The sequence below is a fragment of the Ostrea edulis genome, chromosome 5, assembly GCF_947568905.1.
Source record: "Ostrea edulis chromosome 5, xbOstEdul1.1, whole genome shotgun sequence".
In the NCBI taxonomy this organism is placed as follows: domain Eukaryota; kingdom Metazoa; phylum Mollusca; class Bivalvia; order Ostreida; family Ostreidae; genus Ostrea; species Ostrea edulis.
In genome coordinates this window covers 61,642,021-61,669,399 of record NC_079168.1, presented here as the reverse complement: position 1 = coordinate 61,669,399, position 27,379 = coordinate 61,642,021, and the positions used below count along the sequence as shown (strand labels likewise).

The 27,379-nt window shown below is 34.8% G+C and overlaps 2 protein-coding genes and 3 long non-coding RNA genes across 5 annotated transcripts in view; 3 read left to right on the top strand and 2 right to left on the bottom strand.

The window, feature by feature from the left end:
* Window positions 1-665, bottom strand: part of LOC130046394 (complex I intermediate-associated protein 30, mitochondrial-like) — a 38,386-nt gene extending 37,721 nt beyond the window's left edge. Inside the window, exon 1 of the mRNA XM_056165051.1 lies at window positions 595-665. The gene's annotated coding sequence lies outside the window, so the exon portion shown is untranslated. The remainder of the gene's footprint in view (window positions 1-594) is intronic.
* A 173-nt stretch (window positions 666-838) lies between these two features.
* Window positions 839-27,379, top strand: part of LOC125648870 (calcineurin B homologous protein 1-like) — a 39,556-nt gene continuing 13,015 nt past the window's right edge. The window contains exons 1-2 of the mRNA XM_048875901.2: window positions 839-996; window positions 11,883-11,955. Of these exons, the coding sequence (XP_048731858.1) occupies window positions 930-996; window positions 11,883-11,955 (140 nt within the window). The 5' untranslated portion in view covers window positions 839-929. The remainder of the gene's footprint in view (window positions 997-11,882; window positions 11,956-27,379) is intronic.
* Window positions 14,747-15,599, bottom strand: LOC125675818 (uncharacterized). The gene is made up of 2 exons (XR_008802966.1): window positions 15,386-15,599; window positions 14,747-14,812 (listed from the first exon to the last, which is right to left on the bottom strand). It is a non-coding gene; the product is annotated as an uncharacterized LOC125675818 (long non-coding RNA).
* On the top strand, window positions 15,819-17,342 carry LOC130054633 (uncharacterized). Its single transcript, XR_008802958.1, has 2 exons — window positions 15,819-16,122; window positions 16,530-17,342. It is a non-coding gene; the product is annotated as an uncharacterized LOC130054633 (long non-coding RNA).
* Window positions 18,878-27,111, top strand: LOC130054646 (uncharacterized). The gene is made up of 2 exons (XR_008802972.1): window positions 18,878-20,694; window positions 21,569-27,111. It is a non-coding gene; the product is annotated as an uncharacterized LOC130054646 (long non-coding RNA).

The following is a 27,379-nucleotide window of genomic DNA, read 5'->3' as shown; positions in this document are numbered from 1 at the left end:
AGGTGAAGAGGACGCTGTTTTCGACGGAAAATAATCAAATTTTCATTGTGGTTTTTTTGGCATTGGGAAAAATGGCGTTTTCAGAATAGATGCACACAGAATTGTAGTCTTACCTCTTTGAAAAGCGTAATTCTCGATCTTTTTGGCTATCTGACACTTCTTGTTACTGACGCTGATTTTGGGAAAAACATTCCGAAAAATGACATTACAATTATCGAATGATCGTTAAAAATAATAACCTATCGAAATTAGGATACTATCGAAAATAGGTAACGGCACAATATATATATATTTATTTTTTTTATTATTATTTTACAAAAGGAAAATGTATAGTTAAACAGAATAAATCTTAAAATATCATAATTCTAAAACATGCATTAGTGTAGGTAGAATTATTGCCCATCAGGTCAATCAGGACATTACACTTATCGGGACATTACACCGGCCCACTATTTACGCAAGCACCTGTGCCTGATCAACTCAAGTATTTCATCAAACATGTAACCCTTACTATATTTCAGTAACTTCTTCTTCAGAGTGTCTTGTATTCTTTACACGTAATGAACAAGGAAGTGCGTCAACTAATAAACCTACCCAATAACCATGTACACTGTCACGTACACCCTCAGGCAGACATTTTATCCGAATGTCCTCTTTTTTTTTAGTATCCCGAACCCGAAATAGTTTAATTTTTAAAAATGTATCATTTTCGTCATTAATGTAGTTTGGGTTTATATTGGAACGAAGATTTTTATGATCGTAACGTAGAAAAGATTATGCGTGTGTCCTAAAACTGCATTGTTATACTTAAATTCATATTGATCGGAATCGAGGTTTTAAAAATTCCTAATACCATTACTTCCTACCTGCCTGGAATGTTTTGTTCATGTAAAGTTTGACGTCTGTTAATTGCAAGAAAACCACAAGCAATGGGTAGCAGGGCATCTATCCAGCTCCAAGAAACTGAATTAAATGAAATACAGTCGGAGACTGGGTGTAAGTTGGGTTATTTTTATAAACAAAACATTCTAATCTATATATTGGTAAGCGGTAAATGTAGCACGGTCGAAAGCCGAATGTCCCGGATAGCGATTTTTTCGAGATTTCTCTCTTAATGCTGCATGTAATATCACATAATTTACAGAGGTTACTGTTTGTAACCTAGATACATAAAAAAACATAAACTATTTCTGAGAATTTTTATACAAATGTACCAAACCAGGGTTTTCACCTCCCAAAAAGCGGTAGTTTCTGAGGAAACGAGGGGGTTATTTATATTCGGTCTTTCTATCCCCCTCGTTTCTGTCCAAGCCTTCATAAAGTATGTGGGAAATCAGTCGCGATTCGGTTTGAATTTATTTCAGCTTACATTTGATGTGAATCGTTCGAAAACTTACATAAATCAATTCATGAATGATTTTGCCGCAAGGGAATACAATTGAAACCATTCAATTCCACACGAAAACAACGATAATCGTCGTCATTTCAAACACAACAGCCTTTCACTGTCAAATTCGCCTCCATGATAAACAATGACTTCAGCGCATGCGTCACCTCATTTTGTAAAACAACTTGAGGCCCAAGAGGGGTGAAATTAGTTACTATTAGTAAATCGCACACAAATCTAACTTTTTCAGTTTACTTCTCATCACACGCATTGCATGTCATATCTGTGAGTGGACTTATTCTTCTGAATATGAAAATAATGAATTACTGGAAACAAAATAATTAAAAAAAAATGTAATTGGGAATAAAAAATATTTTTAAAAAAAGACCATTCAAAGGTGCAAAGTGGGCAATGTGTACTGCATTCCTGAAATGGGATTAAATATCATTAAAGGAACCGCATCTCATGTGCTTATATCCCCCTTTTATATTCATTCATTTTTATTTTCATATTTTGTTATTATATTTATTCATTATACCTTCCTTTATTAGGGGGGGGGGGGGGGGGTTGTATCTTCATTTCATACCATGAATTGAAAAACAACAAATCTATGACAGAACAACAAACCTGTGACAGAAGAACTTTGTCTGTTTATACAGACTGTTAAACTGCAAATCAATGAAGGTGATTAATTTCAGTCTACTTATAACATTTATTGGCGGATCTCGACACGGGGGGGGGGGGGGGGGGGGGGGGGGGGGCACGGGCTGCAATCCTCCTTTTGATTTGGGAGAGAGAGAGTTTATTTATGCGGGGAAATGACTTTTAATCGCCCATGTCTCTCCAACAGGAGGTCAGAGCTTGGAAACAGAAGTGGTCAGTCGTAGATTGAGTTGATGCCAAGTGGAATGCTTGTCGGAATTCAATAAAGATATTTTCCAACCTGCAGAAATTATAATTCTTCATCGGCTGCACCTTACCCATTACCAACTGCAAAGCAGAAAGGTCCTTTTCATTTCAACACTTACTTGTAAAGATGTACTTTACGTTCCACAATGGGCAAGGAGAGACTTTCTGGAGTGTCATTATAAATGAACGATTACCCCCAATAATCAAACTGGACATTAATTATCTAACAAAGAGATTCATTCACATTCATCCGAAAGAATGGGAAAATGTCAAATCATCAATGCTGGGTCAAAACTTAATTTTAAATATTTATGGGGGAGGGGTTTGAAACTCCTGCAAGTTTATGCAATCCGACATCAATATTCATGTACACTGACTACTATTTTCAACATCATCAAATTTTGTTTTAAGGGGGGAGGAGGGGGTGTTGATGAAGACTAAGTGAATTAAGTTTTTTGTCAGATATTGAACCTTTATCAATGAACATTGTAAATATAAACGTTTGTCATATTTAATTCTTTTTTAAAGGATGTTTTAATCAGTAACTAACTTATAAAACTACAAGCATACGATAAAAAATAAGTACACTGTACAAAACACATATCATGGTATCAACAACAGTCAACAGATCCTCAGGTTCATCCTCTTTGAAAATCTATATCCGCGCCCGATATTATGCGGGTCGAGATCAATCAAACAATATTTCAACACTTCTGTTAATTATCTTTTTTCTTTTTATTATTATTATTCATATTTTTGTTTTTTCGTTGTTTTTTGTTACAACAATGACATTTTTCAAAACAAACAGCCGAGCAAAAACAATATGCGCAATTTTATTTCAGACAATATCGGACTTGAGTACATTTTCTTCTATTTTTCATTTCAACAAACACTTAGAATAATTTATGTAACAACTTCCTTTTTATCTATATTGTTTTCTGTATATTCAAATTCAGAAAAATATGTCCATTCACAAAAATACGATGCGTGTAATGAAAAAATAAACTGAAAAAGTTAGATTTGTATGCGATTTACTAAAGTAAGGCATTTCATCCCTCTTGGGCCTCTAGCTGTTTTACAAAATGAGGGGACGCATGCGCTGAAGTCATTGTTTATCATGGAGGCGAATTTGACAGCGAAAGGCTGTTGTGTTTGAAATGACGACGATTATCGTTGCTTTCGTGTGGAATTGAATGGTTTCAATTGTATTCCCTTGCGGCAAAATCATTCATGAATTGATTTATGTAAGTTTTCGAACGATTCACATCAAATGTAAGCTGAAATAAATTCAAACCGAATCGCGACTGATTTCCCACATACTTTATGAAGGCTTGGACAGAAACGAGGGGGATAGAAAGACCGAATATAAATAACCCCCTCATTTCCTCAGAAACTAAAAAAGCGGTAAATCTAGTATGTTTTATAAATGTCAGAACCCAAACACGGTCGAAGACACTGTCCGATTTCCACAGGCCTTTGTAAAATACTGGGTTTTAAGTAATCCTATTCATGCAAAACATATTGATTAAGACTACATTTTATGTTTCTATCATTATTTCTACAACACAAAATAATAAAAACTGCTGTATTTTGTAATCGTGATATTGTTTTAATCGGAACAAGTAGATAGTGGAGGATGTCTGTCGGTAATTAGTAATTATTATATAACACTAACCATTGATTCTGCTGGCCAGCTCTGGCCATGTGAAGGTTCCCCATTCACCCAGTCATGCTTGTTATTTTGAATAAAAATCTAAACTCCGAAAGTAAAGAAACTATACTCTATAAAGTAAATAATGTAACCCAAAAAGTGTGCTATAACAATATTTTGATTAAGAAAGAAAAGGGAATTATGATAGTACGTAGTCTTTCATTGTCTTGATGATGGAATGATAATGCTAAAATTTGTTGTTTCTCTTTGATGAATTACATATAAATTACATATGAATACTTTGAATCACACTTCGTATGCATTAATAGCCTACACTGCATCAAAATAATAATTATAATAATAATAACAACCGAAGTTAAAAAAGAAGCACACTATTAATTTATAGTGTATATATCAAAGTGGATTCAAATATTGCAAAAAAGTGTGTGTATTACACATGTATAATTACAAATAATATGTAGGTTGATACAATAAAATGCGCATATAAATGCACCATATATGCAATTGCGATTTATTTAAGTTACCGTAGATATCTAGAACTCAGTCTGATTCAATATTGTCTATAATGCTAAAACGCGGACTTTCGGTAGATCACAAGATCGGGGACCATGTTCAGGTTTTGACATTTGTAAAACGTACAAGATTTACCGCTTTTTGATATCCGAAACCTCTGGTTCAGTATCTTCTTTATAGAATTCCCAGAAAAAGATATGATTCTCACATTATCACCAGTGTGAGATCGACTTTACCCATGTGAGATTTTTCTGTCTCACACTGCTGCGACGTCATTTGATTGTGACGTCATATATTTTCTATGATTTATGTTACACGGTGAATATTTACGTTACACGGTGAATTAAAAATATTTTGCATTGTTATCTTTAAATCTTAATGTATATAGCTTTCTGTTGGACAACCTTGGTTTTTTTAATTTACACTTACAGTGTAAACCATTTTCGGGTATGCTCCTTCTGCTTTCTAATTAGTGTTTGCATCAAAGTTCAAATGAAGATTTTGATAATTTAGAATTTTCTCAAAGCTCCTAAATTTATGCACTAAACTGTAGGTAAAATGTGAGAAAAATAATCCTTCATTATTTACTCGTGTGGGATAGGGAAATTCCACCTCTGCAACAAGATTCGCTGTTTAGGACTCGGCAAAGCCTCGTCCTAGACTGCGAATCTTGTACCCTCGGTGGAATTTCCCTATCCCACACTTGTACTAATGAAGGATTCTATTATTCTTGTTTAATAGGTCACAAACAGTTATCACAATAAGTTTGATGTCATTCTATCAACTATTAAGAAAGAAATCATGCAAAAATTGTTATCCGGGACTTTCGGGTTTCGGCCGTACTACATTTACCGCTTACCGAAATTCTTTATATTCAACAGGTTGGGAACACTTCCCCTATACTATAGCGATATATTCTCACTAAAACGCGATTATCCCTCTTTAGCGAGAGAGTAAACATTACGATCAACAGGTGTTTTGGCGTCTTTATTCAAAATAATGACAAATCCCGTGCAACGCTGAATAAATGTGACACACACTCAACTTGTCTGAAATATCTGATGTTTTCCTGGCTTTCAGAACCGGCGCCATTACGTAAACTGGAAATTCGCCACCTCCAGCTGGAGGCGGTATTCTTGGGCCGATTTTAAATATTTCAGAGTCGAATTCAATGTTGAACTCATAATTAATCAAGAAAACAATGCTTCTTGTACTTACTAATATCGATTAAAAGAAAATATCACTCCAAAATTTCATAACAGAAGCACACAATTGTAGTCAACCGAATGTTCGCTGTCATTTGAGCGAATGAGTCACGTGACTCAAAACAGCTCGACAGTTCGTTAAAATGTTTTCATGAGGCTGTTTATGTAATGAAGGAACCCATAAAATTGATATTAGTAAGTACAAGAAGCATCGTTTTATTGATTAATTATGAGTTTAACATTGAATTCGGCTCGCAAGTATTTAAAATTGGCCTGAGAATGCCGCCTCCAGCTGTAGGCGGCGAATTTCCAGTTTACGTAATGGCGCCGGTTCTGACGTTTTATTGGCACGGTAAATATCAAAATCATAAAAAAGCCAGGAAAACCTCAGGTATTTTGGACTAACACTCAACATGATGCGAATTGTTTAGAACTATGAAAATGAGAATATAATCAAGAAATTGCATATCAAAGTTGCTGTGTAAGAGAGAAGCAGTCAGGAATCCAATACATATCGTGAGTGTTTTTGTTTTGATTAATACGTTTACAGAAGTATCAGACATTTTAGCACTTTTTCTTCTTTTCACGTGAAACACGAAGAGATGTACTCCACTGGTGTTTTTCCTCAGTTGTACGGGATATATTTTCAGTAAGCGGTAAATGTAGTACAGCCGAAAGTCCCAGATAATGATTTTCTCGAGATTTCTCTCTTAATGCTTCATATAGTAACACATAATTTGCACAGGGTACTGTTTGTAACCAAGGTACATAAAAAATATAAACTTTTTCTGAGAATTGTTCTACAAAAGTACCAAACCAGAGTTTTCACCTGCCTAAAAGCAGTAAATCTATTGCGTTTTATAAATGTCGGCACCCAAACAAGGTCGAAGACACTGACCGATTTGCACAGCCCCTTTGTAAATACTGGGTTTTAAGTGACCCAATTCATGCAAAAATATTGATACATTTTATGTTTCTATGATTATTTCCAAAACACAGAATAATAAAATTGTATTTTATGATTGTGATATTGTTTTAATCGGAACAAGTAGGTTCCATTAGATTGGTAAATTCGTACCTAAACAGCGTACGTGTACATGTAAAACGATAGTTGAGGATGTCTGTCGGTAATTAGTGATGAATATAAAATTAACCATTGATTCCGTTGCCCAGCTCTGGCCACGCGAAGGTTCCCCATTCACCCAGTCATGTTATTTTGAATAAAAATCTAAACTCCGAAAATAAAGAAACTATACTCCCTAAAGTAAATAGTGTAACCCAAAAAGTTTGTTTTACAATATTTTGTCATTTTGATTAAGAAAGAAAAAGGGATTATGATAATATAGTCTTTTATCGTCTTGATGATGAAATGATAATGTTAAAATTAATCATTTCTCTTCGATAGATTACGTATAAATTACGTATGACTACTTTAAATTACACTTCGTATGCATTAGTAGCCATCAAGATAATAATTGAATTATAAAATAATTCAATTAATTCAATAACGAATATGCTTCAACAGTGATTGGGATAAGCAAATTGCTTAATGTGACAATGGCGTGTTACCAGCTAGTGTCAATGTGACATTTCTAAAATGAATGCGCCAGATTGAAATTTTTATGAGACATTTTAAAATGACAAGTCCAAGAGACCAATAAATTATAATCTAAACACTACTGACAGACTAATGCCGTGGATAACTTTAGTTTTATTATTTGTGTTAAATTTACGTTTTGTTAAAGTAAGGATTTTCATCGTGATTGTCCGCGTCATCGTCTCGTTTTGTTCCTACAGTGTCTATACTGCCAGTATTGGCTGATCATTAAGGCAAAAATTAAAGTCAGTTTTCCCTTTGTCAGGCATAAGAATTTTTTTTCCGTGGCATCTCCAGTCTGTGCGCATTAAAATTGCAATTTAACGACATTAACCAATCAGATAACTTTTTACTGTTTGATTAGACACTGAGGAAATCTAAGTCATACTTGCGCTTAAAAGAACGTAAAGTTGTACTATTACTAAAGCATTAACAGCGATTAAGATTTTTCAAGCACTTAATCGATATAGATTAAGTGGGAGATCAGCTCAAGAGTTGAAAAGTTCGTATATCTACGAAGTAAGTGGGGAAAATCTCAAACTAAGTATATCGACGATGTGCGCCACAACGGCGCAGTGTTTCAATATTCTATGCGCCTTTTTTAGCTCACCTGAGCTGAAAGCTCAAGTGAGCTATTCTGATCACCCGTATTCCGGTGTCCGTCCGTCTGTAAACTTTTCACATTTTCAACTTCTTCTCAACAACCACTGGGCCAATTTCAACCAAACTTGGCACAAAACATCCTTAGGTAAAGGGAATTCTAAATTGTTAAAATAAAGGGCCAAACCACCTTCCAAGGGGAGATAATCAAGAAAAGGTAAAAATAGGGTAGGGTCATTAAAAAATCTTCTTCTCAAGAACCACTGGGCCAGAAAAGATGAAATTTATAGATAAGCTTTTTTAGGTAGTGCAGATTCTAAATTGTTAAAATCATGGCCCCCGGGGGTCGGATGGGGCCACAATAGAGGATCAAAGTTTTACATACAAATATATAGGAAAAGTCTTTAAAAATATTCTTCTCAAGAACCACTGAGCCAGAAAAGCAGAGATTTATATGAAAGCTTTCTTATATAATGCAGATTCTAAATTGTTAAAATCATGACCCCCGGGGGTCGAATGGGGCCACAATAGGGGATCAAAGTTTTACATACAAATATATAGGGAAAATCTTTAAAAATCTTCTTCTCAAGAACCACTAAGCCAGAAAAGCTGAGATTTATATGAAAGCTTCCTGATATAGTGCAAATTCTAAATTGTTAAAATCATGGCCCCCGGGGGTCGGATGGGGCCACAATAGGGGGTCAAAGTTTTACATACAAATATATAGGAAAAATCTTTAAAAATCTTCTTCCCAAGAACCACTAAGCCAGAAAAGCTGAGATTTATATGAAAGCTTCCTGATATAGTACAGATTCTAAATTGTTAAAATCATGGCCCCGGGGGTAGGATGGGACCACAATAGGGGGTCAAAGTTTTACATACAAATATATAGGAAAAATCTTTAAAAATCTTCTTCCCAAGAACCACTGAGCCAGAAAAGCTGAGATTTATATGAAAGCTTCCTGATATAGTACAGATTCTAAATTGTTAAAATCATGGCCCCCGGGGGATCGGATGGGGCCACAATAGGGGGTCAAAGTTTTTTTTTTGTTATTTGTTTTTTTTTTTCGTTTTTTTGTTGTTGTTGATATAGTGCAGATTCAAGTTTGTTAAAATCATGGACCCCGGGGATTCGATGGGGCCTAAAGGGGGGCATCAAAGTTTTACATACAAATTTATAGGAAAAATCTTTTAAAATCTTCTTCTCAAGAACCACTGAGCCAGAAAAGCTGAGGTTTATATGAAAGCTTCCTGATATAGTGCAGATTATAAATTGTTAAAATCATGGCCCTCGGGGGTAGGATGGGGCCACAATAGGGGATCAAAGTTTTACATACAAATATATAGGGAAAATCTTTTAAAATCTTCTTCTCAAGAACCACTGAGCCAGAAAAGCTGAGATTTATATGAAAGCTTCCTTATATAATGCAGATTCTAAATTGTTCAAATCATGGCCCCCGGGGGTAGGATGGGGCCACAATAGGGGATCAAAGTTTTACATACAAATATATAGGAAAAATCTTCTTCTCAAGAACCACTAAGCCAGAAAAGCTGAGATTTATATGAAAGCTTCCTGATATAGTGCAAATTCTAAATTGTTAAAATCATGGCCCCCGGGGATCGGATGGGGCCACAATAGGGGGTCAAAGTTTTACATACAAATATATAGGAAAAATCTTTAAAAATCTTCTTCCCAAGAACCACTAAGCCAGAAAAGCTGAGATTTATATGAAAGCTTCCTGATATAGTACAGATTCTAAATTGTTAAAATCATGGCCCCGGGGATAGGATGGGGCCACAATAGGGGGTCAAAGTTTTACATACAATATATAGGAAAAATCTTCTTCCCAAGAACCACTGAGCCAGAAAAGCTGAGATTTATATGAAAGCTTCCTGATATAGTACAGATTCTAAATTGTTAAAATCATGGCCCCCGGGGATCGGATGGGGCCACAATAGGGGGTCAAAGTTTTTTTTTTGTTATTTGTTTGGTTTTTTTTTATATAGTGCAGATTCAAGTTTGTTAAAATCATGGACCCCGGGGATTCGATGGGGCCTAAAGGGGGGCATCAAAGTTTTACATACAAATTTATAGGAAAAATCTTTTAAAATCTTCTTCTGAAGAACCACTGAGCCAGAAAAGCTGAGGTTTATATGAAAGCTTCCTGATATAGTGCAGATTATAAATTGTTAAGATCATGGCCTCCGGGGGTCGGATGGGGCCACAATAGGGGGTCAAAGTTTTACATACAAATATATAGGAAAAATCTTTAAAAATCTTCTTCCCAGAACCACTAAGCCAGAAAAGCTGAGATTTATATGAAAGCTTTCTGATATAGTGCAGATTCAGGTTTGTTAAAATCATGCCCCCCTGGGGTAGGATGGGGCCACAATAGGGGATCAAAGTTTTACATACAAATATATAGGAAAAATCTTCTTCTCAAGAACCACTGAGCCAGAAAAGCTGATTTTTACATGAAAACTTTCTGACATAGTGCAGATTCAAGTTTGTTCAAATCATGGCCCCCGGGGGTAGGATGGGGCCCCAAGGGGGGATCAAAGTTTTACATACAAATATATAGGGAAAAACTTTAAAAATCTTTTTCTCAAGAACCACTGAGCCAGAAAAGCTGAGATTTACATGAAAGCTTCCTGACATAATGCAGATTCAAGTTTGTTCAAATCATGGGCTCCGGGGGTTGGATGCCCGGGGCCACAATAGGGGATCAAAGTTTTACATACAAATATATAGGAAAAATCTTCTTCTCAAGAACCACTGAGCCAGAAAAGCTGATTTTTACATGAAAACTTTCTGACATAGTGTAGATTCAAGTTTGTTCAAATCATGGCCCCCGGTGGTAGGATGGGGCCACAAGGGGGGATCAAAGTTTTACATACAAATATATAGGGAAAAACTTTAAAAATCTTTTTCTCAAGAACCACTAAGCCAGAAAAGCTGAGATTTACATGAAAGCTTCCTGACATAATGCAGATTCAAGTTTGTTCAAATCATGGGCCCTGGGGGTTGGATGCCCGGGGCCACAATAGGGGATCAAAGTTTTACATACAAATATATAGGAAAAATCTTTAAAAATCTTCTCAAGAACCACTGAGCCAGAAAAGCTGATTTTTACATGAAAACTTTCTGACATAGTGCAGATTCAAGTTTGTTCAAATCATGGCCCCCGGGGGTAGGATGGGGCCCCAAGGGGGGATCAAAGTTTTACATACAAATATATAGTTAAAATCTTTTTCTCAATAACCACTGAGTCAAAAAAGCTGATATTTACAAGAAAACTTTCTGACATAGTGCAGATTCAAGTTTGTTCAAATCATGGCCCCCGGGGGGTAGGATGGGGCCACAAGTGGGGGGGGGGGTCAAAGTTTTACATACAAATATATAGGAAAAATCTTTAAAAATCTTCTCAAGAACCATTGGGCCAAAGAAGTTGACATTTACATGAAAGCTTTCTGACATAGTGTAGATTCAAGTTTGCAAAGGGTAGTTTGGGCCATAATAGGGACTAAGGTTTTACATGCAAATATATATGGAAAGTCTTCAGATATGGGCCAAGGTGACTCAGGTGAGCGATGTGGCCCATGGGCCTCTTGTTTTGTTTCTTGGGTTCACTGACCCCATTTATAAATCGCCACATTGTCGGTTATTCATAATCACTTGAAGGCTTTGCAGATAAGCGCTTCTTAAAGTTAATTATGAAGCACTTTGCAGATCACGAACTTTTTCTAAAGAAAAAAAAAACTAAATGATCAGACAAAATTGAAAAAACAAATATTTATTTCGTAAATTTCCTAATCACCATGTGGGCAACCTGAACAGTAATTTTAATTCGCCCACTCGTAAATTTAGTCACAAATGGCGAGTAGGCGACTGTTAATTTCAAACCCTGTGTGTGTGTGTATATATATATATATATAATTATAGTTTGATCGAACTACATGTAGACCTAGACTATCTTTTATCTTTACATTGATTTGCAGTTTCACATAATCAGATTGTCCGGTTATACAGTCGGTTTACAAGTTTGGATAAAGGAGCCATAGGATGCTTGAGGTAATGTATCATAATCAGGTTTGGCACACACCCCTATTTGGTACTTACGGTCCCATATGGTGGTCAATCCACCAAATCGGAGTCCAACTCCGTGCATTTTGATTTTCACCTTAAAAACGAACACGGCACACAATGTCCTCTGGAGTGATAAGTACCTGACGATAATTTTCATGACAAAATATGTCTTTTATAAAATTCCACCCTTGCGATTTTTGCACATAGCCGTTTTAAAATTACCTTCTCCATAGCATTACATAGGTTTGATAACATTGTAAACATGTATTTTCATCTTAACACTTTTAATGTGGATTTGCAAACATGGGTCGCCTATGCCTGTATACTTTTAGTTTTGATCATCTGGGTTATTAAAAAACAATTATTGTAGCCAATGGAATCTTTTGATCTATGTTGATGTCAAGCAATAGATTATATATTTGTACGGAGGCCCATGTATGTAATTTTTCATTAATCCTCCGTCTAAAGACAAATAAAATACGAATCTTACTTACAATCGCATTTGATATTGCTTGCATAAATATACCCTTACTTATTATATACTTTCAATTTCATCTCTTCTTTTTTCTTTAAAAGTTTGCGGGCATATATCACACGATATATGCCCGGAAACATTCCGGCCCGCAAACATTACGTCACAATCAAATTTCTACGCCGTTAATTTTCAAATTTTTCGTGTTTTTCATCTTTTACTCAGTTAAACCGATAAAGTTATTGTTAAAAATAAAATTATTGTTAGTTTCTAAATGAAATTGAAAGTATATAATAAAAAGGTTATAGACTTTGTATGGGAAATATGACGACCTCGTTTTTTGTCGCGAACGGACCTTGCAAGCTCGGTCTGTCTACGCGCCAAAAAACTCGGTCGTCATATTTTCCCATACAAAGTCTATAACCTATAAATATACTTCAGAAAAAAGTCGCTAAAGGCTGAAAAGTGACCATCATACAGACTTTGAAAAAAAGCAAAACCGAAACCAAGGTCTTGACTGAAGGCAAATGAGTAACTCGCTCGTTTGATAAAAGAAAAGACACCCTACTTGAAAAGGTTTTTATTTTATCATCATGACATATAAGTGTATAATTTTCTTGAGAATTGAAAAATAATAATCCTATCAATATTTAAAATTTAAGATGATATGGCCTATAAAGTGATTAATTTGGTTTAATCGTATTATAATTTTTAACAAATAACTTGCTTACAGGTCGGTCTTTGCATTCTGCAGAAAGTTCCGATAAACCATTTTGATGAAAATATTTTTTTTATTTAAAAAGAGAAACTTGATCATACCAATGTAACAAGACAAATAAATTATTCCTATTATTATACAAAAAAATTCAAAAAACAAAACAAAAAAACTAACCCATACCGAAAAAAACTATAACTAAGTTATAACTTTGTAACTAAGAAAAGTTACAAAAAAGTTATAACTAAGTTATCGGAGTTTGGAACCACTTCTTCAAATAAAGTTATACTTTACTTATAACTCGGGTACAAAAAAGTTATACTCATGTAAAAGTTATCATCTTTTATTTCAACATGAATACAACAAGTGCATAAAAGTTATCAAAAAGTTATACTTCAAAAAAGTTATACTTCACAAAAGTTATCAAAAAGTTATACTTAAGTTATGGAAAAGTTACAAAAAAGTTATACCCAACAAAAATTGTGGAAAAGTTACAAAAAAGTTATACCTGACAAAAGTTATGGAAAAGTTACAAAAAAGTTATACCCAACAAAAGTTATGGAGAAAGTTACATAAAAGTTATACCCGACAAAAGTTATGGAAAAGTTACAAAAAAGTTATACCCGACAAAAGTTATGGAAAAGTTACAAAAAAGTTATACCCAACAAAAGTTATGGAGAAAGTTACATAAAAGTTATACCCGACAAAAGTTATGGAAAAGTTACAAAAAAGTTATACCCGACAAAAGTTATGGAAAAGTTACAAAAAAGATGGGGATAATAAGACATTACCGATTATAAACAGCGACTATTATTGGTATATTAATTTCATTTATAAAGGTGGCCGAGTGGTTAGAGCATCGCGCTCCAAATCACATGGCCTCTCACCTCTGTCGGCGCGGGTTCGAATCCCGCTCGCGCCGGTAAGTGAGAAAGTTTCCCAGTTTACTTTCGGAAGGTCGGTGGTCTCTTCCAAGGTACATCGTATCTGGGTTCTCTCTTCCACCAATAAAAACTGGGTGCCACCAGATAACTGAAAAATTGTTGAGCGTGGCGGAAAACATCAAACAATCAATCATTTATAAAGTTTGGCACAAAAATATAAATAAAATATTCATCACTAACTCTTTGTACATATCACATTAAAAATTGGACAATCCCTTATGAAGGGAATATCTCACATTACTGAATGTATAAAAGCTAGGTCTGTTTCATGTTCTGGAGGCTGACTTGGGAACTAATCTTGGTCCTCATCGAAAACTTGACAATGGCCTCTGAATCCCGGCATCGTCTTTAAATAAAAAAGAAAATACTCTAGTAACTGTCATTGATTCTCCAATTTAAAAGATGGATGTCAGAAATTACAAGTTTTTTTGTTTTCACCTTTTAAATACATCTTCACAAATTGAAAGAAATGTGGGCGACTGATTATTCTTATTCGAAGTTAAACAATTTGTTATTAGTGTTATATAAAGAATTTATTAATTAGATTATAATCTCTTACCAGGAATAGTGTTTAAAATGGTCTTTTCATTTGCACCAGTTAGGTTCCCCTTCCTGAAAAGTTCCACTTGTTGTTTTTTTTTGTGGCTTATATAAAGCTTGTATATCTTTGGGATAAATGTAGATCCCACTACCAGGCGTCAGCTCCATCATCTAGAATAAGAAAAAGAAGCCAAGATAAGAGAAAATCACAATCCATTTATTTCAAAGCTTTATTATTATTATTAAAAATTTAAAAAAAAAAAGACTCAAAAACTTTTTTAACCTCCAGTTAACATTTTTTTTTATTACTCATTCCGAAATTTTCTTATCTAATTTATAGCTTTTTTAACTTCATGTGAATAAAAAAGAATTTTCTCCCTACTTTCCTACTCGACCCTTTTTATCCCTAGTCGGGAGAGGCCTAGAGGGCAAGCAAATATTTTCTTAAAGATATAAATATTTTTTTCAGTTTTAGGGAAGGGATTAATTCTATACTATTATAAACACATTTTCTTATTTCTAAATCATGTAAATTTTCATAATCGTACTTTTATTATTTAAAAATGTTTGTCCACATAAGAATATGTATTTTGTCAACAAAATGGAGGGAATCAAGAAGGGCTAATATGTAGGACTGTATAGTCCAACTGCAGTTTTAATTATCCTCAAGTTAAAATAAACTTAATACATTCTGACAAAATTTGTGTAAATATTGTAAACAGAAACTTGCTTGAAAAGGCCTACCTAAGATCTTGGCGGGATGCACGCCAGAAAAGCCATGGCAGCTGGCTTTCACCAAATCCCCAACTTTATACTGGCAAAACTCCTTTCTTGGATCTTTGATGCGTGATATGGTTATGATGCTGACCTTTTCTTCCTCTATCCACTCCATAAGGGCATACATGGTTCATTGAACAAAGTAATAATAGAACCTTTCAACTTTCACCTTCTTGAACCGACGCTATCTTGTTTGAAAATGGAGAGCGGAGCCGATTTGACCAATCAGCGATTAGAGGAAATACCGGAATCAAGGAATTCAAAACCTTTATGACTGCAAATGATTAAAAATCGTAAAGTATATACGTGAGATTTTTTTTAGTTATTCATCAGTTTTGCTGAAATTGATCAGGAACAATCAAACGTATTTTTATTTTTACGTAAATACCCGATTCGCACACTTCCGGTTATTCCGGATGTAAACGAAGAAGGCGCCATTTTAAAAACAAAGATTGAAATAAAAGCGAAACACTCGTCACTGCTCCGAAGCTATGTACCCTCACAAACGTGGTAGCTACCAGGTTTTCCATGCCGATAAGTCTAATCCAACACCCAAAGTATCCCTTTGGCGAATGCAACAAGGAAAAGACAACATTTCATCAGAAAATTTCGACAATCGAAGTGTGGCGTGTGAAACTGCTGGCCCTGTCGCGTATGTCGCCATTATGATTATCGATGCCTTTCATGAGAAATCATTTAACCAGGTTAGTTTTCGTTACGATTGTGTACCGTAACTGTTGATGTAGTTGAAAGGTAACAAGTTCCAAGATTTCGTTTTATGCATTATATTCTGATGCTTGTAAATGATCCAATATTCATAATCGTAAGTTACAAGCCCGGCATGTAGCCATTATTTTATTTATTACATTTTATTTGTGAATTTTTAATTCCCCTCAGAAATGACTTCAAATTGTAAAATGTTTAAATGCAATGTCAAGCAGATTTATTTACTTATTTCTTTTTTACGTCATCAGTCACATTGTGATTTATAGATATCATAGGTTATATGATCGATATATATAATAGCCTATCAAATGACATGTTGCACCGAACATTATATGGAAACATTTGTGCTATTTATGTACTTTTACAATATTTGTTTTGTTTTTAGTTGCTTCAAGATGTTGCTGAAAAACCTGCTTTCTTGCCATATCATATATGTTGACGGAGATTCAGAATGAGACAAAGAGTTTGATATATGATCCTACACCTGACAGAAAAAGTTGAGGATCTTGGACCACTTTGGTGCTCATCTTGTTTCTATTTTGAGGATTGTAATGGATAATTGAGATGCCTTTTCCATGGCATCCAACATATTGAAACCCAAATAGCATTTGCGGTTTGTGTTCATCAGCAGCTACTGACGTTGTCCCAAGCTCTGAAGTTTGACAGCAGTGAAAGGGAACAGACAGGGTTGCTGTTATTGGAGCCTATGTAAAAGACCTTTGAAATCTGAGGAACAAGCAGTCCTTTTGACCTTAGCTGGAGAGTAGGTCCGTGTGGTTTTCTTCAAAAGACTACTTGTGGACGAACAGGTTGAGACAACAAAATAATTCGATTCAAGGAAACGTTCATTGGGAGATTAGAAACTTTTGTTAAAGTAACAGGACATGACTACAAATGAAAAACTTTGTTTTGTTTTCACAGTTCCTAACAGGATTGAACAGGAATATAACATGAACATGTTCAATGTCCAGAACAGAGACATCATTTAACAGTCATACCTTGTTTTGTGTCACATTTACCAATGAGATTTGAATATAGAAATATTTTTTGATACTTTTTTGGAAAAGACGTTTTTATATATATGCCTTAATTTGATTTTGATAGACTATGCATACCTAAATTGATGAATAGTGTCTCTTTTAACATGGAACAGAAGTCCATATGGACTTATTTTTAATAAATACTGTGACATATCTCATACATGTGTTCAGTTCATTATTCGTTTCAATTAAACAATTTGACCTGCCATTCTCCATAAATAGCACCTAGTGGTAATTGATCAACAATCATCATACATGGTGTTTTGAATTCTCACGGGTTGTATCAGCGTATAAAGTTCATTAAAAATATAATATATAGAATGTTTTATTGATCGTACAATGCATTTATTATTCTATAAGTAAGGATCCTGGATTTTGTAATTTTTCCATGCAATTTCTAATCAATTCCTTAATCATCCCCCCAAAAGAAAAAGATTTAAAAATTCAACATTGAAATTTCCCTCTGACTAGCTTTTTTGTGGCAAAATAAGAAATGACACAGTTCACTGAAGTGTTTGAAAGTGAATAATCACTAAAAATTTACAGAAGTCAATCCAGTTAAAGATCCAATTTTAAGATAATGCCCCAAAATTGTAAACTGTCTGTCAATCAAACATTTAACAATAGATCTCAGGTGGAGGGACATCTGCAGACACTGGTCTCCAGCTACCCCAGAGAGGTGTTTTGATAACAATAACAGTCAGTATCTACAGGCATTCTTTAGATCTTGAGGAAGCCCAGTATACCAGAGTTTTGATAGCATTGACCTGTCCACAACTGCTATTTTCTTGTAATTCAATTGTTTTTAAAAAGACCTCTGAACACTGGAATTTCAATAGTATTTTTCCCCCCTTTATATACATGTATTATAAATTACACAATCAGAAATCAAACAATAATTTGCACAATAATTTCTAAAACTTATAACTTATTGAAATAATTTATGTCATGAATTTTTTATACCTCTATATTTATAACAGAAATTATTCATTGAGTCAATGACTGAGAGAGAGGGGGTGGGTGTAGAATGTGTGTCATCTACCCTTACATGTAGGAATACAACCATTATTCAAACACTATGACCACAGAAACTCTGCAGAGGTCCCTGAGACAGGTCCTGTGTATATCAAGACAGCATGGACAGGTAGATTTCTACCATGTTTTGTCTGTATTTCTTAGAGTGTCATGGGATATAGCAATTAACACCTTGGTAGACCCTGGCCACTCCAGGTAAATAACATCTGTTTAGATTGGGCTCCACCTACATTTTCACAGACCAAAGGGTCATGAGATAGGTCTTTAACATTCAGTTAATTACTATGAAAGTGTCAAAAAGTATTGGTAACCCCCACCCTCAAATGACAAAGTCCCAAAACTGGTACATAAATATTGGATATGCTTGAAAATGGTTAAGTCCAGAAAAGTTACATTTTAGTTATACATGAAAATGACAAAGTTCAAAAAGTTACACTTTAGTTATACATGAAAATGACACAGTCCAGAAAAGTTACATTTTAGTTATACATGAAAATGACAAAGTTCAAAAAGTTACACTTTAGTTATACATGAAAATGGTTAAGTCCTGAAAAGTTACTTTTTAGTTATAACTTTTTTGTACCTCAAGGCCTAGGTATAATTAAGTTATACTTTAGTTATAACTTAGTTATAACTCATTTCGGTATGGGAAGGGCTGGGGAAAGTCAGAGTGGACTCCACATTGAAAAGTGGGAATTCAGTGACACCAGCTAGTGTGTATGCTGCACATATCCATAAAACTAAATAGAAATAACCCCAAAAATAATAAACATTTATTAACTACATGTAAATACCGATTATATCGATCATTGATCAAAACAGATTTTCCGATTATAACCGATTATCGATTATGAAATTTTCCCGATTTTTCAACACTAGTTGAAAGCCTGTCTTAGAGACATTTTGAAATAATTGCTTAAATTCCCAACAATGTTTACCTGTACTACATCCCATGCCGAAATGACTTGCACGGTCTGTACGTTTCTATGGGCGTGGTTTGAACAATGTGCACGTGTCTATGGGCGTGGCTTGATCATGCACAGAACGATTCTTGCACGAAACAATTTGCCAGGACGCTGAACAGTCTGCACGAAATGCTGAACGGTCTGCATGGAATGGTGAACGGTCTGCATGGAATGGTGAACTGTCTGCACGGAACGGTGAACGGTTTGCACTGACCGAAACGCTTTGGAGGTGTAGTAGCACGCTTCAGGGTCTGTACAATGGAAATTTTATTCTAAATCACGTAGAATAGCATAGATTTACCCAAAAACACCCAAGAATACCCAAAAACACCCCAAAACACCAAAAAATATCATAGAACAGCACAGTAAACAACCAATATTGTTCATATATTAAAGAAAAATTAAAATTTTGTGTATGATTCACTTTAAAGGTGAAAGACTTGCATACTGCGACATCTGCAAAGGTCTCAATTGTTAGCAAAGCACTGTCTGACTGAGGCAAAGTATACTTATGTAAGCCCTGTATATATCGCAGGCCAACCTGCAGCGAGTCTTCAAAAATACGTTTTGCCTCATTTTTTCCTGTGTGACGAAATAGAAACATATAAAATTTTTAATTCATTGCAATTTTACTTTTAACGAATCATAACGAGAAATTGGGAGTGGGAGTTTAATATACCAATTGCGTTCACAGTGATTTTTATGCCCCGAGATCGAAGATCATATTGTTTTTGTCCTGTCTGTCATTCTGTCTGAAACTTTAACCTTGCTAATAACTTTTGAACAGTAAGTGATAGAGCTTTGATATTTCACATGAGTGTTCCATGTGACAAGACCTTTCCGTGGGTACCAATATTTTTGACCCTGTGACCTTGACCTTGGAGTATGACCTACTTTTTGAAAACTTTAACCTTGCTAATAACTTTTGAACAATAAGTGATAGAGCTTTGATATTTCACATGAATGTTCCATGTGACAAGACCTTTCCGTGGGTACCAATATTTTTGACCCTGTGACCTTGACCTTGGAGTATGACCTACTTTTTGAAAACTTTAACCTTGCTAATAACTTTTGAACAGTAAGTGATAGAGATTTGATATTTCACATGAATGTTCCATGTGACAAGACCTTTCCGTGAGTACCAATATTTTTTATCCTGTGACCTTGACCTTGGAGTATGACCTACTTTTTGAAAACTTTAACCTTGCTAATAACTTTTGAACAATAAGTGTTAGTAGAGCTGTGATATTTCACATGAGTGTTCCTTGTAACAAGACCTTTCCGTTGGTATTAAACCTTTTGACCTTGACATTTAACTTACTTTTAATTTTTTTTAAAATTGGTCATAACTTGTAAATGGTAAATATTAGAGCTTTCATATTATACATGAGCATTTCTTTTGACAAGATCTTTCTACTGGTACCAAGATATTTGCCCTTGTGACCTTGGCCATCTGTGGAATTGGCCATTATCGGGGGCATTTGTTTTTCACAAACACATCTTGTTTAACGTAGTTCCACACTCCTGTGACGTCATAAGATTGTGCAAAGTCAATAATTTAATGACTGGAACATAAATTTTGTTGGAGTCTTTTTCAATAGTTATTGTAAAAAATCTTGTTAGCCATAAAATATTTCAAAAGTCTTAGTTATATTTGAATAGTCAATTATGCGTTTCAAAATATTTGTTTTCATTAAATTATTTATCAAGTCCATTATGCAATAGATTTCCTATATTTTTCACAAACATTTTACCAAGGTGATAAGGAATTATTATCTGTGTCTTTTCATGAAATTACATAAAATTTTAATCCATGAGTGGTTTTGAATAGCTCAGTTGTATGGTGCCAGACTTAGGGTTTTTATGGGGGTATACATACTCTGGAAGCTATAGATTTGAAATTATTAAGGAAAGGTATGGATTTTTTTTCATAAATAACTATAACAGATGTACATCTACTAATATAACCAGAAAAAATGATATGTAAACCATGCTATAAGGAAATTGTGTCCATATTTGTTTGTCTTTTAACATTTTGGAGAGTAAGGCTAATTCAATAATTTTGCACTTATTATACTAAAACTTGATGAACATAGTGAAAATGACATTTGTTTTAGTTCTTGACATGTTTCCTGATAAATAAATGCAATTTAAAATTTTTGTTGTTCTTTTTATTTTAAAATAACAACAGATAACTGTTTCCAATGAATTTCATAAAAATCTACATAGGGGTACATTACTTCAGTAGTGTCTGTAATGAAAATAAATCTGGAAATCCTTAAATAATTTGCCTTTTCTCATTACTCTGAATGTTAATCTATTGATTCCAAACAAAAAAATGCTACCTAAACCCCAAAAATCCAGGACTAAGGACCCACCTTAAGGCCCATTTTTGGTCCAAATTTCGACCGTTTCCCCTCTTAAAAAATGCCAATTTTTTCCAATAATAAAATTATGAAAGGAAAACGTATTTGAAAAAAATAAACATTCGATGTGAATTATATACATAAGACTTAACAAAGAGTTATGGGAATGATGATTTGGATAGAATAGTTGAAAATTTTAGAAGGTTAAAGAAAATTAAATGTGTAAAATGTTTGATATGATTTTAAAACTTATTTACGATAAAATTGATTTTTCCCAATTTGACTGAAATGTCGACAATTTTTCCAAATTCAAAAGCCACAGGACCCTTGTAAAAAATGTAGAAAAGTCACTGGTTCATAATTGCATCTTCCTCTTCAACTTATCCTCTATCCTTGAAAACAATTCTGCAACTACTGTCCTCTATATTCTTTTAGGAATTGGTACATGTAGATGTTCCTGACCCCCCCACCCCCATTGGCCCACACTTTAATCATTAAATATCACAGAGAATGATGAAATTATGAAACTCATGTATAAAGATTTTCCATCAACGGTCATCAGCGCTCTGAATTCAAAGCAGCAAAGGCGAAACTTGATGTCCAAGTGTAAGTTTTATAAAAATTAAGAACATTCTTTGTTTTATAAGGAATAAATATGAGTGATTTTACCTTCACTCTGTGCTCAGTTACAGTGTGGTGTTCAGCAGGGGAGCTGCTTAGGTCCATGGTTGTACCTTACGTGTGCGGGTGCATTGTTCGACGTTATTCCTCCGACAATGTCAGTCTATGGATTCGCGAATGATCATACTGCAAATAAACGGTTTAACCCTACCTCCATTCACAACGAAACCAAAGCCATCCGAGAACTTGAAAAATGTGCTGAAATCATTAACGATTGGATGAATGCAAATAAACTGAAAATGAACACATCAAAGACCAAATTCATTTTATTTGGCAGCAGGAGGTAACTGGATAAATGTAGCACAAAAGTTATTAACATTAATAGTGATGAAATTGAACCAGAACATTATATAAGATACTTAGGTGCATATTTGGATGAAACTTTCAATTATAAGGAACATATAAAAAGGAAATGCCGAACAGCTATGATCAATTATCTTGGGATTAAAAGTATTTGCAAATATTTGACAAAGGAAGCTACAGAAATTTTGGTTTTATCTTTAGTAATTTCTCATTTGGACTATTGTAAAGTGATTTTATATCGCATAGCACAGACTAAATCCAAAACATGGGTGCGAAACTGGTATTAAATCGAAACTTGTAAATCATAAGAAATTTTACACTAGCTCTAGGGATGCTCTCATTGGCCTACACTGGTTACCTATCGATTCTAGGATATCATTTAAATCACTGACCTTCATGTATAATTGTCATGTGGTCGAAGCGCCATTGTATTTAACAGAACTTTTAACGAAACAGGTAACAAATAAAAAGTTGCGCTCCGCTCAATCTTCTGAGAGTTGCTACATTGTTCCTTTTAAAAAGTGTAAAACTTTCAGTGATAGAAGTTTCGGAACCATTGGTCTGATACTGTGGAACAGTTTACCGGCTGAAATAAGACAGTCCAAATCTTTACATACTTTCAAAGCCAAATTGAAAACACATTTGTTTAGACAGTTTTAATGTACATGTTTTTAGTTTAGTATATGTAGAGTGTGTTTGCATGTATATGATGTATTGTTTATTCTTTTAAAGCTTTTTAGGTCACCTGAGTTTCCTATTGCAATTGGTTTTCGTCCATCGTCGTGCGTTAACAATTGAACATTTTTAACTTCTTCTTGATAACTACCATTCCAATTCTTTTCAAATTCAGTATGAAGCATCATTGGGACAAGGGGGACATAAATTGTAAATTTCAGGACTCCAGCACCCCTGGGGCCTTAGGGGCTGGGCAAAAACTGCCCAAAATTGACCAGTTTTCAAAAATCTTCTTCTCAAGAACCACACACGTGTAAGAAAAACTAAATGCATGGTGATGTAGAGCAGGAAGGTCTCTACCGAAGTTGTAAATTTCATGATCCCTGGGGTAGGGGTTCTGACCCCAGCGCGGGGCCAAACTTGGTATATAGTGTTTATGTGTAAAACACTTAAATATCTTCTTTAGTGCTATTGATACTAAATTGAAAGTAAATAGATATTTAGAAAGAACAGGTAGTCCTTTACCAAAATTGTAAATTTGATGATCCCAGGGGTAGGGGTTTTGGTATCGGGGTGGGTCCAAAATGGTCAGTTATCCAATGTGTGAACAATAGACATTTTTAGGTCACCTGAGTAAACTCAGGTGAGCTATTGCAATTGGTTTTCGTCCGTCGTCATGGGACGTGCGTCGTGCATTAACAATTGAACATTTGTAACTTCTTCTTAATAACTACCAGTCCGATTCTTTTCAAATTTAGTATGAAGCATCATTGGGACAAGGGGGACATAAATTATAAATTTCAGGACTCTAGCACCCCTGGGGCCCTAGGGGCAGGGCAAAAACTGCCCAAAATTGACCAATTTTCAAAAATCTTCTTCTGTAGAACCACACACATGTAAGAAAAACTAAATGCATAGTAATGTAGAGCAGGAAGGCCTCTACCAAAATTGTAAATTTCATGTTCCTGGGGTAGGGGTTCTGACCCCAGGGCGGGACCAAACTTGTTATATAGTGTTTATGTGTAAAACACTTAAATAACATCTTCTTTAGTGCTATTGATACTAAATTGAAAGTAAATGGATAGCCCATGGAAGTAGTGATAGTTTTTTACTAGTATTCAGGTGATCGATAAGGCCTGTGGGCCTCTTGTTAACTTCTTGATAACTATCATTCCAATTCTTTTCAAATCTGGTATGAAACATATTGGAACAAGGGGAACATAAATTATAAATTTCAGGATTCCTGCACCCCTGGGACCTTAGGGGCGGGGCAAAAACTGCCCAAAATTGATCAGTTTTCAGAAATTTTCTTCTCTAGAACTGCACATGTGTAAGAAAAACTAAATGCATAGTGATGTAGAGCAGGAAGTCCTTTACCAAAATTGTAAATTTCATGATCCCCGGGGTAGGAGTTCTGACCCCAGCGCGGGGCCAAACTTGTCACATAGTGTTAATGTGTAAAACACTTAAATAACATCTTTTGTTCTATTGATACTAAATTGAAAGTAAATAGATATTTAGAAAGAACAGGTAATCCTTTACCAAAATTGTAAATTTGATGGTCCCAGGGGTAGGCGTTTTGGTATCGGGGTGGGTCCAAAATGGTCAGTTATCAAATATGTGAACAATAGACATTTTTAACTTTTTCTTGATAACTATAATTCCAATTCTTTTCACATCTGATATGAAACATATTTGGAACAAGGGGGACGTAAATTGTAAATTTCAGGATTCCTGCACCCCTGAGGCCTTAGGGGTGGGGCAAAAACTGCCCAAAATTGACCAATTTTCTGATCAAAATTTGTCCGTTGTCTGTTGGCGGCGGCGGCAGCTCATAAACTTTTCCCATTTTTTACTTCTTCTCAAGAACTGCTGGGCCAATTTCAACCAAACTTGCCACAAAGCATCCTGGGTCCAAAATGGTCAGTTATCAAATGTGTGAACAATAGACATTTTTAACTTTTTCTTGATAACTAAAATTCTAATTCTTTTCACATCTGGTATGAAACATATTTGGAACAAGGGGGACGTAAATTGTAAATTTCAGGATTCCTGCACCCCTGGGGCCTTAGAGGTGGGGCAAGAACTGCCCAAAATTGACCAATTTTCTGATCAAAATTTGTCCGTTGTCTGTCGGCGGCGGCATCATAAACTTTTCCCATTTTTTTTCTTCTTCTCAAGAACTGCTGGGCCAATTTCAACCAAACTTGCCACAAAACATCCTTGGGTGAAAGGCTTTCAAGTTTGTTCAAATGAAGGGCCATGTCCCTTTCAAAGGGGAGATAATCACAAAAATGCAAAAAAAGGGTGGGGTCATTTAAAAATCTTCTGAAGAACCATTGGCCCAAAAAAGCTACATGAAAGCTTCCTGACATAGTGCAGATTCAAGTTTGTTCAAATCATGGCCCCCAGAAGTTGGATGGAGCCACAATAGGGGATCAAAGTTTTACATACTAATATATAGGAAAAGTCTTTAAAAATCTTCTTCTCAAGAACCACTGAGCCAGAAAAGCTGATATTTACATGAAAGCTTTCTGACATATTTCAGATTTCAGTTTGTTCAAATCATGGCCCCCAAGGGTAGGATGGGGTCACAAGGGGAGGGGGGATCAAAGTTTTGCATACAAATATATGGGGGAAATCTTTAAATATGAGCCAAGGTGACACAGGTGAGCGATGTGGCCCTTGGGCCTCTTGTTTATCATTCCAGGATAAATCACAAAAAATCATATAAAATAATAGAGATCTTGTATCAATAATCACTATTTTGATGGTGAAATCATACTTCATGAGGTGTTTTAACAAGCCATTAAATAAAAATTTAGGGGAATGAGCTATCTTAAAAGATTTTTAAGCTAAGGCCAATTCAACTTGATTGATAGATTATCATCCCTGCCCGCCCCTAAAAAATCAGCCTGCCCCAAATTTTTTTATTTTGCAAAACTTGCGATTTCTAGAAAATTTTCATGTTCGACTCCGGTATTTACATTTCTTGTTTACATTTCCAGTATAGCAACGTGAAAAGCCATGTGAACGGTGAAGAAAATAGGTATCCCATCATATGGTTTTCTTAATTTCTCGTCTTCTTACGTGCGTAAATGAAAGGAAGGGATTAAATGTTCTTCATATATTGGAGAAATTTGATATCTTTTTGTGTTTGAAATTAAAGCTTAAAGCTGTATGGTCCGAATTACAATATTTTTTTCCATCTCGTAAAAACGCTATTAAATCATTGCACGTATGTAGTTATGAGACTGTACGTCATATCATAGATTATTTCACCTGTTTTAACCCAAATAATTTGATTTTAAATCGATGTTTACAAATAACTGCGTCAGACTGCCAGTTCAAGTGACAGTCACGTGACCAGTTCAAACTTTCAGATCATCGGTGGTCTTATCTGTGTAAAGCTGTATATTTTGTTATAACAGTACCGTACCATAAGTTTAATAGAAATAAAAATATCAAATACCTCTTAGTAATTCGTTGTTTTATGCTCTTTCGGCCTTAAAACTAGACAGTTGCGTACGAGTTAATACATCATGTTGGGATTCCCCTGACGCGCGTGGGTCTATTTATAGACGTCTGTTATGGGATGATTTATATATGTAGCCACTATATTTACTTTCTAAATAATATTCGCACTGTTTTTTTTTACATGCAGATGTTTTCAAGCATGTAATTAAGGGAAAGTTAAAAACTTTATAAAGTAATTAATCTGCTTTAAAGTAATTATGTACAAAAATAATACATGAACATCGGGTCATACAGCTTTAACCTGGAATTCGTCAGTGAAATAAGCGTAGATTGATATCCATCTGGCATTAAATGATGCACTTCTGTTGACAAAAACTTGTTTGTCATTAATATTTTTATCAGAAAATAAAAATAAAAAAATAAAATCCTCCCACCCGCCCCATAGTGACCCTGGATGATAATCTACTAATTAAGTTGAATTGGCCTAATGGGTCAGGGAACAAATAAAAAATTTAATATACAATGTCATGTATAGCCAGGTCCTAGCTAGGATAACTATATTTGTGGTTTTAGCATACACACACAGAAACTAAAATCATTCCAAGATGATGACTATTTGATGACGAGAAAACGTACGGTATTTATTTTTGAAATACCATAAAAGATAATAATTCATATTTATAAGAAAAGCAA